Genomic DNA, 13,507 nt, shown 5'->3' with positions numbered 1-13,507 from the left:
TAGTAAAGTAAACGTTGCTAAAATTTATCTATATTGACAACATAAAGCATCTTGGTTGGTATCACCCACTTTGCCCATTAAAGGTTCCCCGAATTCAACTCCAGGTTGTTGCCAGGTTTCTCTCAAGTCAAGCTATCCCTCGCAGCCGGCCATGCCGCATCCAAACTGTCCTACATTCTCTGTGCCTGTCGGCATTCCCGTCTATGGAATTGCATTCACCTTGTCTAACCAGCTGTTGCTTGGTGGAGGTGGAGGTGGCGGTCGAACAGGTGTGAAGAACAAGCTTGTAAGCGTATACACAGAAAGAATACGTGTACCTCTCCTCACTCACTCTCCTGTCATCTCGCAGATCTCGTACAAGGTTGAGCCACGTCGCAAAGATATAGAAGAGGAAGCGGTCTATGAAGTTCCAGAGGGAGAAGACGCCCCAATGTGCTTAGATACGCATCCTACGGCAAGTACCGACCAAGTTGTTGAACAGCGGCCGCCGCGTAGCTGACTGATAAAGAAATGCAGGAACACGTTGTCGTTGCTGGTATCAACTCATCCGAGGAAGCAATCAAACAAAACAAGAACGAAAGCTGTAGAGTGTTTAATATTCTGGAAGCGCAGTAAGGATCAATGGTAGTGAAAGAAGGAAATGAAACAAGCGCTAAGAATCATTCAAGGCTTGATTTGAAGAAAACGCTGCGTACCGTAGATTCTCAAAACATAGACGATTATCAGGTGAGAGAGAAAGAGAATTTATCTTATATATATTTTACTAAATTATTGGTATACAGAAAGTAGTGCGTTTTAGCGAAGATGGATCTTTATTTGCTACTGGTTCTTCAGAAGGCTCCGTGCGTGTTTTCAAATACGATAGCCTAGAATTATACTGCGATCCGATTCGAGCAGTCGAAAACGACGAAATTTTGGATGTGGATATATCGTTAGAAAAGGACAAGCTGGTATGCGTGGCCGGCAATGCTCTCCAGCTTGTTAATTTGCGCGGTCGGCATACCGGCAAAGTCATGCAAACGATTCCGCCGGCTAAACTTGATAAGAAGAAGCGCCAGTTACAACTACGAAGTTTCCGGTAAAGCAATGGATTAATTGCTCAATTTAAACGTTTACTGAACAATACTCTCGCGCTGTAGCTACGGTCGCATGTATACAAAAGACTATGGATTTGCCGTTTTGAACGGTGTAGGCAAATCCTCTGGAAGCTTCTTGTGTAAAGTCGATGCATATACCTTGGAAACACAGTCTATTGTCAAGATCAGCAACAAGCCTGTGACAGCATTCTGTCTAAGGTGGGTACTGTCAAATGCGTTACATCGCTGCTCTCTAATGATAGGACTTTTCCATACAGTCGAGAAGGCGGCGTTGTCGTAGCTGCAACGGCCGACTATTCCATTATCATCTTTGACGCAACCACCCTGCGTGTAAAGTATCATCACAGCAATTATTCACGGTAACTTTTACTAACCAAGGACTATTTTCCCCCTATCTAGACTTTGTATACGTTAAAAGACGCCCACGGGTTTTCTATAACATGTCTTGCTCTGAGCCCGGATCGAAAGTTTTTGGCCAGCGGCTCGGCCGACAATACTTGCCGCATTGTGGTACTGCCTACACAGTTCCCTGGAGGTAAAGAGATGGTTTGGCGTGTGCGGTATACATGACATCTAACTCTCACTTAATTTGAAAGGTGCAGGAGCCATTAATCCATTGTACACTGTATTCTTTGCTGTTCTTCTGGCTTTTGTCGTCCTCTGGCTGACAACTATTTTCAACTATGGTACTAATGATAACACTATATTATTCAATGCATTGCGACCTTCGCCTGCGAAGGGCAACTCTGCTACAACAAGCGTAATCGCTTCACCGACGAGCGCAGCGGCGTTTCCGGCATACTCTTCTATCACAAAGCAGGTGCACTTGGACGAAACTAATAGTAAAAGTGATAATAAAGATGAACTCTAAGCTGCTTACGTGATATTTGCAAAGAGAAATCTATCATTCATGGACATACAAGTTCAAGTATATCCTGCAAACTGCCACTTGTGATTAATCCAGTGCTTCATTTTGCATTGATCCTTTGGAATCTTTAATACGGTATAAAGCTATATGTAATGACCCCATCTTGATCTTTGCAAATTGCACCGTTCGTTCACACATCCTATCATGGACAATAAATAAGTGCCATTTCTCAGAATTTCCATGACTCTATCCCTGTCAACCTTGGCTGTACTTCACGTTCTGATATCTCGAATGCAAGGGATACGAGCAAGTATTAACTGCATATATCGATCTTCTTCTTACTATTACGATCGTCATAAAGTAATCTACACTAATTGTACAGCTAGTCACTATGCGCTATCGTGTAGCCAGTAACATGCAAAGCAGGACTCCCGCAAGAATATCAGTGTTAATCTTCAATAAAATTGATCTAGCAGAGCGTGGACACTCTCTTTAATGTAGTTTTAGTGTATCAGAACATTTCTCTTCCTTTTTCCTAACGTGCGCATCTATACTTGAAGCATGCTACCCAAGGTGGCCTGTGCCTTCATGATCTATAATACAGATATTAATACGCTGGTAATGGGCACGAAAGTGTTATATATAAACTTACCTCCAATGCCTGCTTAATTTCCAAATGTCGACGGGCAGCATCTAACCAATCGCTTGCAAGATGTTTGGGCCAACCAGTCAGTTGGTTTACTTCTCTTGCAGCGCTTTCCAGATCACCCTCTTGCACAAGATAATATTCGGCTCTTGCCAAACGAGCTTCGATGTCTTCGCCAGGCACAAGACCTTGCTTGGTGAACATAAGCTTGCTCAAGATAAGGGAGATGATATGCGAAATCATGCTGCTGTTTTCTTCAGGTATCAGTGATGCTCGTCGTACTTCTGCCGCAACTGTGGCGAATCTGGTAGTGAGCTGAGCTGCAGAGCTGATGCCATGTCTAGCAACAGTCTCCGAAATGCTGGATGCAACGACCTGCACGAGTGCGTCGTTGCGCTTCTCGGTCGCATCAGCGAATGGGTTGGATGGAGCGCTGATACGGAGCAGTGCTTGAAGTTCCTCCAAGAATGCCTGCTTATTGCCAGAATAAGCAGCACGCTTCAAAGCATCAATGGCGACAAGGAGTTTGTGTGCTTTTTGACTGTCATCCAACTGCTCAGCATTTTCACATGCCAGCTGCTCAAAGGTACGTTGCTTGACCGCGACGTCTTCGATGCAAGCCAACTTTCCTCCTCGTTCGGCCTCGACCTGGTGTCTGACTTCGCGAATGTATTGCCGTTGAATCTCGACAGCGCGCTCGGAAAGCTCTTTAGTCAGCGCTGCAAGATACTCTTTCTTCTGTGCTTCCAATTCTCGAGCTGCAATGTCGGTAAGCTCCTTTTGCATAGCAGCGGTCTCGGCAACAAAGTCCTTCTTCATCTTTTCCTTCTTCTCTGCCACTCTATCTATGGAGCGTTGTCGCAGAGATTGGACCTTTTCTTCCACGTTGTGGCAGTGTTCCTCCAGCTTCGCACTTGCCCGGTCGGTATCCGCAGAGAGCTCCTTGAGACTCTTGAGCACATTCTCTTGTTCTTGCTGAATCAGTTTGTAACCTTTTTGCAGACTCTCAATTTCTCTAGAAGCGTAATCTGCCAGACGTTTTGCATGGCCGTTCATTCCAGCTTCGTTCAACATGACAACCAGTCCCTGGACAGTTTCGGCCAGGCTATCGATTGTCTTGTCACCGACTGCTTCGAATTTAGGCACTTGTGCTGGTGTATCGCTGCTCAAAACATTAGAAAATACTGGTTGCTGCTTCTTGGGTTTGGGCAGTTTAGAGTAGCCAGATCCAGGCATTTTTGGTGCTTCCTTTTCACCTTTGAACTGGGCGATGGCATCGCTAATATATTCGTACCAATCCATCGTCGTCTCCTTTGTCTTCACTCCATATTCTTTCAAGATCGTTCCGTATTTTTGGGCTTGATCGGTCACGCCCTTGACTTTGTTGAATGCGTTTTTGACCTCGTCATCCTCGAGAGCATCCTCGATAGCGTCGAGAAGTTTTTCGCCGCCAGGGATATACGTAGTGTAAGTGTCGTAGAACGCCTCATTCTTCAACGCTGCATATGTCGCTCCAGCGTAGGCTGTTGTACCCAAAAGTGCTGTCCACGCGAGTTTCTTGCCGACCGAGGACTTGCGTGGAGCTTCTGTCGATTCAGTGGCATACGATCGAGTAGCCTGAGTGGGTGGAAATGAAAGGTTTAAATCAATGTGAGCCTCCTCGCACGTATCGAATTAAACTGCTTACAAGCTTAGGACGCAGCGAGCCGGAAACTGAGCGAGCACTCGCTCTCGTAACAGCAGAGGCTCCTTTAAGCATAATCGCGTGTTAAGAAAGAGGAACTCTGGTTTTTTTTCCAACCAGCACCAGTGTCGGGAACCCCTCCCTGCCAAAACTTGGTGCGGCAAATGAAAACCGGGAACACTCTGCCTCTCTTCAGCAGCACGACCATGACGCGATTACTCTTGAATAACTTGCCTGCCGTTGCTGCAGCAGCAGCAGCAAGGCGAGCTGCGTACAGAAAAGCCTCCTCCCCTACCACGTACAGGAGCCTTCGTTACTTTTCGAATGCCGAGAACCTTGACGCCATTGTACTCGGAGCTTACACCGATTCAGGAAACATTAGTTTTCCTGCAGCGCAGTCGATAGCAGCCAACACCCAGAAGAAGCTGCAGGAACAGCTTGTAGCGTCTAACTTGAAGAAAGCTGGAGACGTCCGATTGCTTTATAATGTGGACGGCGTAAAGCAGGTTGCGGTTGTGTCACTTGGCAAGAAACCTGAAGCAGCTAAACCGCATGAAACTTTAGAAGCAGCACGCAAGGCGGTAAGCATGCAAAGTGGACTCTTTCGGTTCTGAAGCTCTTGAAAATTGAACAGCTCGACCACCTATTCGCCCGATGTAGACCGCGTTGGGTATCCAGGCACTGCAGAACCAAGAAGTCACCAAAGTCGGCGTCGATGTATCGTTAAGTTCACACGGTGCAGCGGAAGGAGCAGTGCTTGCACAGTTCAAGTTTGACAAGCTGAAGAAAGAGCAACGTCCTGGAATACAAGTAAGCCCTTACGGCAAGACCCAAGTATCCGATGCATCCCGGCTGGGCTGGGAGAGCGGACAAATTTATGGCACATCCCAGAATTTGGCTCGCATGCTGATGACAACACCTGCCAACCTCATGACACCACGTCTATTCACGGAAGAGGTTGCATACTTGTTGGCAGGCTTGGAAAACACAGAAGTTATCGTTCGAGATGAAGAATGGGCAATTCGTAACAAGATGAATGCCTTCTTAGCTGTTGCCAAGGGAAGGTACATGATTAAATGGAGTGTGAGCTAGATCTGTTATCTAATAATCTTCAATATAGCAAGGAACCGTTGCGATTCTTGGAGATTCATTACCGCGGTGCCGATGAGAACCAGAAACCGATCGGTTTAGTCGGCAAAGGTAAGAAATGGACGATGGATGTACATCGTTGACGTTATTCGATTAAATGTTTGATATTTAGGTGTCACTTTTGACTCGTGAGTGAAGATCTTCTGAAAACGTACTTGAGTTTAAAGAATTAACTTTTGGTGATAGCGGCGGTATTTCCCTCAAGCCATCCAATAACATGGCCTTAATGAAAGGTGATATGGGTGGTGCAGCTACCGTTGCAGGTGCTCTGTATGGTATTAGCAAGCTGCAATTGCCTGTCAACATTGTGGGATGCATTCCCCTCTGCGAAAACATGCCATCCGGTAAAGACCACAATATCTATATCACTGCTTATGCGTGTGCCGTACTCACACGTCGATCCAGGCCATGCCACAAAGCCCGGTGACGTTGTTCGTGCCATGAATGGCAAATCTATCGAAGTGATCGACACCGACGCTGAGGGACGCATGATTTTGGCAAGTTGTTTATTCCATTTGCAGAATTTTCTGAAATTGCCCGCGTATTTACGATCTAGTATCTAGGCAGACGCGCTTTACTACTTGAGCTCCAACTACTCTCCAAAGAGCCTGATTGATCTTGCTACGCTTACTGGAGCGATGGATGTTGCGCTGGGCAACGTGTTTGCAGGTGTATTCACCAACTCTGATGATCTTTGGAACCAGCTGCTGTCAGCGGGACAAATGGCATCGGACCCGTTCTGGCGTATGCCCTTGCACGAGGAGTATCTGAAGGAAATGAAGGAGTCTAACGTCGCGGACCTGAATAACCTCGGAAAGGGACGCTCTGGCGGTGCGTGCTCCGCCGCTGCATTCTTGAAAGAGTTTGTTGCAGGTCTAGATGCATCTGAATCTGAGGCTCCAAAGCAGGAAGAACAAATCCAATGGGCACATATTGACATTGCAGGAGTCATGGACAGTCAATCTACAAATGGATATCACATCAAGGGCATGAGCGGTAAGTTACAAATGAATGATATTTCTTCCAAATGAGTATATTAATGAGTTTTTAATGCAATTATTTTTCCTTTGACAGGACGACCTACGCGCTCCTTAATAGAATACGTGCGTCAAAGCATGAGCAATTAAAAAGAATGTGTCATGAATACATAATTGTCTTGGAGGTCGAATTTTAAAGCAGACCTTTTTGTATGCATGCATGTGGACGCTATTCATGCAAGTGGCGAATTTCCATTTTTCCTTATCGCCAAGAGCAGCAGGGGGGAGAAACGAAGGTTTAGTGTGAAACTGTCTATTATCAAAGCAAAAAGAGAGAGAGTGAGAAAAAGGCTGGGCATGTCACTGACAATAACACTGAAGACAAAGAAGAGAGCCTAGTCCTAAATTGCGTAATATTCTTGTACGACAACAGAAGAGAGGAGAGGAGAGTTTGTCAAGTTTTGATCCTGGACGGGCAACCGTAGCACAATGGTGGGCAAAAACCGAGCAGCGCTTAACAACAGCAGGATAGGAAGCGGGAAACCTCGTTCTCGCCGATGACATCCAAGCTCCTTGCTAGTAAAGCGCGCTTCTCGATCTCAGGAACAAATTCATCACCGCAGCTAAGCGGCCCCAATTTCGTTCCGTGTCATCACGCACATCCCAAGAGGATGATTGTCGCCCGAGGCATTGCTACACAAAGAGCCCACAACACGCGGCGCACTTTATTTGTAGCCAATCAACCCTGTACTTTTCTCTCTCTTCCCTTTCTATCTTTTCAGCTTTTACGGTCCTTTTTGAGTTTCGCCACACAATACACACCACAGCACAACAATGTCTCCTCGATCACGGAGAAATGCGGTTTCATTCTTTAACGTCATGGTCGTCGGGTTCTCTGGGGTGGGCAAGACGTCCTTAATCAAGACTCTCTTGGAAGCGCTTCGCAACGAGATGAGCAAAGGGCGCCGCGACTCTATGGGCAGCCAACCGGACGGCGGCAAGGACAAGATAGAAGGCCCGCTTCACAAAACGGTGGAGCCATACACTGTCTCGACAGGCATAGACGTCGACGGCGAGAAAGTGATGCTTACTTTGATTGACACACCGGGCTTCCAGGGCGACTATCTGATTGACAAGCAATTGCATGATATCCTAGGTTACATTGAGCATCAATTTGATTTGACCTTGGCCGAGGTAATAATATTTTTTTTTTTCAATTTCACCACAGCACACAATCTAACGAAACATGTTGTTGTTTGTCTTTTATAGGAAAGTAAAGTCAAGCGCAACCCAAAGGCCGTAGATACCCAAGTGCATGCTTGCCTTTACGTCGTTGATCCAACGAAGCGCGCGTTGGATGATTACGATATCCGTATCTTGACCCGTTTGTCCCAGAGGGTCAATGTGATTCCTGTCATCGGCAAGGCAGATACCCTCACCGTCGCACAAAGAAACCGATTGAAACCAGCCATCATTCGTGATATTTACACCAAGCATAAGATCCCGCTCTATGGCATGCCAGAGGATGAGCCTGAGGAGGACGAGGATGAAGAACAGGACGACAACGATGCTCGATCAGAAACAAAGCCAGAGGAAGCCGATAAGAGCAACGATAAAGGCAAGACCACCACCAACGCCGGCAAAAACTCGACTGCTGGTGCGTCGCTGGACGACTTTTTGCAGCAATTTAACTACGACGAGGAAGATGAGGAGACACAGGCGTTCCTTGACTACTTGCACATCATTCCGTTTTCCGTGATTGCGTACGAAGACGATCCAGAGACCGGTAATCCTATCGCTATGGATGGCATCAAAATTGGTCGTGATTACGGATGGGGTAAAATCGATTGCTTAAGCGACGACTACAGCGACTTTAACAAGCTCAAGACAATGCTGCTATCAACCCATCGTCGCATCCTCCAGTCTGAAACCGTTGAACGCTACTACGAGCAATATCGCACCGAGCGACTTTTGATTAGAAGAGCTACCAAGCTCAAGAGCATGGATGTCGGCAAAAAGATCCTCGAGGACCTCAACCAGCTATAATGTGATTTCTTCTTGATCAACTTTGTTTTCTTTTCTCTCTTTTTTCTAATACGTACTCGATTCTACGTCTCGCTCTCTCTCACACATACGCATTTATTGTTTATCCCTCCAGTCTCTCCCTCTCTATCTTTCTCCACGTTTACCCGTCATTTTTGTACACTTTTCTCTTTCCAATGTATCTGCTATAAAGAGCGATCACACTCTACTCACGGTACGGTCACAGAGTGCAAGAAGGATACACTGGTATCAATAATAGCATTATAGATACATAACCTTAGTTGTTTGCTGAGCTGTGTCTCTCAGGGCTTGGCAATGCCGCCGGCCATTTGTCAGACTCTTTCCTGTGAACGTTTCATTGCAACACTTCCAGAATTTGCAGGCGTGAATTGTCTCCATCCTTTTCTCTCTCTTCTTTTTTTTTCCTGTGATGGATTAAATTCAATCTAATCTGACCGACTTACAGTGTTGGAAAGACCCTTCCTTGCAGCAGCAGTGGTAGTTTCTGTTCGCTGCTGTTCTACGTTGACCCGCCTCAATACAAATAGCTTTATTTGCAGCTGCATAAGGCATGTTAAAAATTGTAAACCGAACAGGCGGACCGTTGCTCACCACCGTACCTGAGAAGAGGAAGCGCCGCACCCAAAGGCCAGACCTAAGGGTATGAGTGTGTATGTGCGTGTTGTACATAGTTGCAATGGCCATCGCTAGCAACCTTGGTTCTTGCATTGCCATTGATAAAAAGTCAAGCATAGATCTACGTGCCTGTATGCATAAGACAATTGCTGTCTGTTTTCACTACCCCGATGCAGGTGCAGAAGACAAAATAATTCATTAACGTCAAGACTACACACACGCATACAACACACACGCGAACACACACACTTGGTTCGGTTCGCCATAAGAATTTACGCTCAAATCGAACGTACTGCTCTCACCTTTTTCTCCTTCTTTTTCTTTTTTACTCTAACTTGTACCCATTTTCCCCCTTCTTTTCAAAATGGTGTCAGAAAACTATGCCTTGATGCTCTCATGTGGTATCGCAATTGTACGTTTACAAGCAATTTATGGTGTACTGAGCGAATGATTATTGACAACACCTTCGGTGATAGATCGGCTGGATCATTTCGTTTGCAGGCCTTTGCGCCTCAGGAACATTGCCTTCTGCCGTCTCCTGGTGGATCGCTGTGTATGAGCTGATTGTCGTCGTTGTCGTATGTACCATTGTATGCACCAACACACTGTATGCCTGTCGATCCATGGTAAGAAGTCTTTAGCCCTCAAAACAATCAGGAAAAAGCCGTTGACGTTGGATCAAACCCGCATAGATACTTGCGCTGGCAGCGATCAGCGTACCCTATGTCACGGACGAAATATCGAAACATATTTCAGCGGGAGTGACACCGTTGTCGATTGCGTCGGCTGGGTATATTGTGATGATAGTTGCGCAGGCATGCAGATGGTTTCTTTAAATTCGCCCCGTCCCAAACTGACGTCGTGCCTCAAACGTTTAGTTTACTTGGATATTCATACTCGGTATCCAGCACGAATCTGCCATCCAGCTATATCCATCAGCTACATACAATGGAACGTTCCCGAATTCACTTGCTACTGTTGTGGACATGGCTAAAGCAGCACCAGATGCTCACTCGACCGCCACTGGCCACCAGACACAGCCGCCGTATCCACCAACACCCTTCCCTGCTCACGAGGTTGGACCAGCACCAGGGCAACAGCAGCAGCCCACGAGAGTTCCAATGTATTTGCCAAACCCACCTACACACGACCAGGAAGAGACTGTGTTTGTGTCTCCACACGCTGAGTACAGCATACCTGTTGTGGCGCTTCATTCATGCAAGTATTTACCTTTACACAATCGTACGATATCATTTCTCACCCCCCTTTTGTCTACATAGACGAAGCAAATCCAGAGGATCCAAACGAGCTGTCATTTAAGAAGGGTGAAAAGTTGCACGTACACGAACGGAAAGGAAACTGGTGGCAGGCACGCAAAGCGGATGGTCTCGTAGGAATGATCCCCAGTAATTATGTAAGGCAACAACTGCGCAGCATAATCGTTAATTCACTAACTGAACTTTCTTCTTCAAGGTGACCCCCGTCGCAGAGTAGTTAGGAGGTTCCCTAGAGTCCTTTTTCATAGTAGTCACCGTGTACCATACCATCCAGCTATATATTTACACCCAAAGAATGAGCGTCTGTGATATAACGCGATATCATATCCCCCACCCTTCCTTTGATCTTTTCCACACCCTCCACATAACATGATCTCTTTTGCTTTTCATGGAACGATGTTTAATCTACATAACGGGGAGAAATTAAATGATATATATTGTTATTATACTTTATTTACATTTTGGAAGTCTTTTTTAAGCGGTCACGTGCAATAAGCATCATGTCCGTGATACCCGTAACGAGTTCCTTGTCTCTATCGCCCGAGGCTATCCGTTCCTGAATGACAGGGATAATTTGTGATCGTGGCCGGCCAGCTACAAACACGACGAATTTGAAGCCGTACTTGTCTTCGTATTCCTACACAAAGTCTCAGTAGTTTAGTCCAAAGCTCCAGCCCGCCCATATCTACATTGATCATACCTTGTTGAGTCGCGCCAAGGTAGCATTGACCTCCTCGTCTTCCTTGGAAAGCGCTGCTTGTTTGTCGCTGTAGCCTTGCTCTCTCAAGGACATGGCCGATAAGTTTGTCTTGTTTTCGCCGATGCGTGGATGGGCATTGATCACATCGAGCTTCTCCTGGTTTGTCAACTCGTTGCCGAGACAAATTCCTTGCGCGTAGTCGATAAGCTGGGTATAGGATTGGAAGGGGCGTGCGTTCAACAGACGGTTTGCGAGCGGCGGGGCGGTCTCAAACAAGGTGTTTACGGCCTCCAAGAACTTTTCGGGAGTCTCCTTATTGAGTTGATCGATGGGTGGAAGTACGGTCGACATGTGTGTTGTTTTGGGCGAAGAGAAAGAAACGAGACAAGCAAAAGTTCCGGGTGCTTCACTTGATATATATGTATATATATATTTACGCGGTGTATATTTCCCCAAGAATTGAGTCGCCGATGCCTGATAATACCTTTTCTTTTTCCTATACGCCGCAAAAGTATATTACCGATATCTATGGGCCTAAGGTCAGGACTCTTCCAGAACATCAATGTATTCCCATTGGTATACAAAGGTGTAACGTCGATGCAGACGCGTTGCGGCAGACTGCTGTAGGAAAAGACGCAGCTGCCCTCCTGCGATAGCAAAGGTTTGCCGCTTAAAATAATCTCCAATTGTCTAGGGTGGCAGCTTGAAGGAATTCAGCAAGCATCAGCAGCCCGTGTTACGAAGAGCACGGATATCTGCGCTTGCTGACATGCTGCTTGGTCTGTTTGTTGCAATTCGCAAGCCAGTTGTGCACTTGTATTGTGCGTCGGCGCTTCAAAGCGTATTACTTAACCTGTTGATTCTCGGTGTGCGGGAGATATCCGAAAAAATCATGGCTAGTCAAAGCAATCGCGATGCCCTCATTGTCGGCTTACTTTCCGGATCCATACTTACACTCGTGTCAACCGGAGTACTCTATTACATTTTTGTGACTCCAAGCAAAGCGCCGAAACACAAGTCGAAGTTCAACAACAGAGCACACGGAATTGTCGACGGCGTTGACGGCTTGATCGGCAACACGCCACTTATGCGAATTCGAAGCTTATCGGAAGCAACGGGATGTACCATATTGGTGAGTGTCCAATGGTTTACACAAAAGAAAGGTTATATTTGTTAACGCCTGAAAAAGGGCAAAGCGGAGGTAAAGTTGTTCGTCTCCTCGATAATGATGATATATGGTTATGCCAAACCAAAAACAATATGTATTTACATTCTCTGGGGATCGACTCTGTAGTTTCTGAACCCGGGAGGAAGCGCTAAAGATAGAGTTGCACTGAACATTATACGCACAGCAGAGGACGCAGGGATATTGAAACCGCATACGGGCAGCACGATTTTTGAAGGCACGGTTGGATCAACGGGCATATCTATTGCAATGATTGCACGCGCGCGAGGGCACAAGGCATGGATTGTCATGCCGGACGACCAGGCCAAAGAAAAGTATCAGCTTTTAGAGAAACTGGGTGCGACGGTAGAGAAAGTGCGGCCGGTCAGTATCATTGACAAGAGGCAGTTTGTCAATCTGGCACGGACACGCGCCGAGTCGTTCGGACAAGGCGACACCAAAGGATACTTTGCAGATCAGTTCGAAAATGACGCCAACTTTAGAGTACACTTTGAAACGACTGGACCGGAGCTATACAACCAGACAGAAGGCAACATTGATGCATTGGTGCTTGGAGCGGGCACTGGAGGCACGCTGTCTGGATTAGCATTGTACTTGAAGCCGAAAATCGAAAAACTAAAGATCTTCCTGGCAGATCCCATGGGATCCGGCCTATTCAACAAGGTCAAATATAACATCATGTACGCTCCTGAAGAACGGGAAGGTACCCGCCGCAGGCATCAGGTCGACACTGTCGTGGAAGGGATCGGTATCAACCGACTTACAAATAACTTTAACATGGGACGCCATCTTGTAGACGATGCATTCAGAGTGACAGACGAAGAGGCTGTCAAGATGGCGAGATACCTCGTACGAGAAGATGGTAAGGACACTATACCGATTGGGTGGTCATGAATATGAACAATTTATCATCCCATCGTAGGACTATTTGTTGGAAGCAGCTCTGCCGTCAATTGCGTGGCAGCAGTGCGAGTTGCCCGGAAACTAGGCCCTGGTCATGTCATTGTCACTTTATTGAACGACTCTGGCCAAAGACACTTGACAAAGTTCTGGTACGTAGTACGCTTATAGAAAAGGGCAATTGGCTACATATCCGTTAATGAACAATTCAACGTAGGAGCGACGAGTATCTAGAAGCTGCAGGAATTCCATATGTCTTGAATGAGTCAGATACTTTGGATGATTTTGTAAAATAGAGAATAAACGCATCTTGGCAGAATATTTGTTTTCGCGCAGCAAACTGA

At 46.3% G+C, this 13,507-nt stretch overlaps 7 protein-coding genes across 7 annotated transcripts; 5 read left to right on the top strand and 2 right to left on the bottom strand.

The window, feature by feature from the left end:
• Nucleotides 1-151: 151 nt before the first annotated feature.
• Nucleotides 152-1,968, top strand: VTP01DRAFT_2619 (uncharacterized protein; the record flags this gene model as incomplete). Its single annotated transcript, XM_069381100.1, has 9 exons — nt 152-286; nt 350-454; nt 517-611; nt 669-726; nt 783-1,078; nt 1,140-1,295; nt 1,355-1,427; nt 1,497-1,632; nt 1,694-1,968. 9 exons carry the CDS (start codon nt 152-154, stop codon nt 1,966-1,968), a joined length of 1,329 nt encoding a protein of 442 aa, XP_069237395.1.
• A 545-nt stretch (nt 1,969-2,513) lies between these two features.
• VTP01DRAFT_2618 (uncharacterized protein) lies at nt 2,514-4,370 on the bottom strand (the record flags this gene model as incomplete). Its single annotated transcript, XM_069381099.1, has 3 exons — nt 2,514-2,558; nt 2,618-4,228; nt 4,299-4,370. The coding sequence occupies 3 exons, from the start codon at nt 4,368-4,370 to the stop codon at nt 2,514-2,516; spliced, it is 1,728 nt and encodes a 575-aa protein (XP_069237394.1).
• Nucleotides 4,371-4,501: 131 nt separating this feature from the next.
• Nucleotides 4,502-6,571, top strand: VTP01DRAFT_2617 (uncharacterized protein; the record flags this gene model as incomplete). The annotated part of the gene is made up of 8 exons (XM_069381098.1): nt 4,502-4,876; nt 4,956-5,359; nt 5,416-5,495; nt 5,557-5,572; nt 5,631-5,788; nt 5,850-5,941; nt 6,008-6,440; nt 6,519-6,571. 8 exons carry the CDS (start codon nt 4,502-4,504, stop codon nt 6,569-6,571), a joined length of 1,611 nt encoding a protein of 536 aa, XP_069237393.1.
• A 684-nt stretch (nt 6,572-7,255) lies between these two features.
• Nucleotides 7,256-8,467, top strand: VTP01DRAFT_2616 (uncharacterized protein; the record flags this gene model as incomplete). Its single annotated transcript, XM_069381097.1, has 2 exons — nt 7,256-7,615; nt 7,691-8,467. The coding sequence occupies 2 exons, from the start codon at nt 7,256-7,258 to the stop codon at nt 8,465-8,467; spliced, it is 1,137 nt and encodes a 378-aa protein (XP_069237392.1).
• A 997-nt stretch (nt 8,468-9,464) lies between these two features.
• VTP01DRAFT_2615 (uncharacterized protein) lies at nt 9,465-10,594 on the top strand (the record flags this gene model as incomplete). The annotated part of the gene is made up of 6 exons (XM_069381096.1): nt 9,465-9,512; nt 9,577-9,726; nt 9,793-9,897; nt 9,979-10,342; nt 10,381-10,514; nt 10,574-10,594. The coding sequence occupies 6 exons, from the start codon at nt 9,465-9,467 to the stop codon at nt 10,592-10,594; spliced, it is 822 nt and encodes a 273-aa protein (XP_069237391.1).
• Nucleotides 10,595-10,831: 237 nt separating this feature from the next.
• VTP01DRAFT_2614 (uncharacterized protein) lies at nt 10,832-11,428 on the bottom strand (the record flags this gene model as incomplete). The annotated part of the gene is made up of 2 exons (XM_069381095.1): nt 10,832-11,014; nt 11,078-11,428. 2 exons carry the CDS (start codon nt 11,426-11,428, stop codon nt 10,832-10,834), a joined length of 534 nt encoding a protein of 177 aa, XP_069237390.1.
• A 541-nt stretch (nt 11,429-11,969) lies between these two features.
• On the top strand, nt 11,970-13,459 carry VTP01DRAFT_2613 (uncharacterized protein; the record flags this gene model as incomplete). The annotated part of the gene is made up of 5 exons (XM_069381094.1): nt 11,970-12,209; nt 12,267-12,278; nt 12,372-13,125; nt 13,186-13,315; nt 13,381-13,459. The coding sequence occupies 5 exons, from the start codon at nt 11,970-11,972 to the stop codon at nt 13,457-13,459; spliced, it is 1,215 nt and encodes a 404-aa protein (XP_069237389.1).
• Between the last annotated feature and the right edge of the window lie 48 nt (nt 13,460-13,507).

The sequence above is a fragment of the Rhizomucor pusillus genome, assembly GCF_041956525.1.
Source record: "Rhizomucor pusillus strain CBS 183.67 unplaced genomic scaffold VTP01scaffold_13, whole genome shotgun sequence".
NCBI lineage: Eukaryota > Fungi > Mucoromycota > Mucoromycetes > Mucorales > Lichtheimiaceae > Rhizomucor > Rhizomucor pusillus.
Note: the sequence above shows the minus strand (reverse complement) of the source record. Positions and strands in the feature narration are given on the sequence as shown.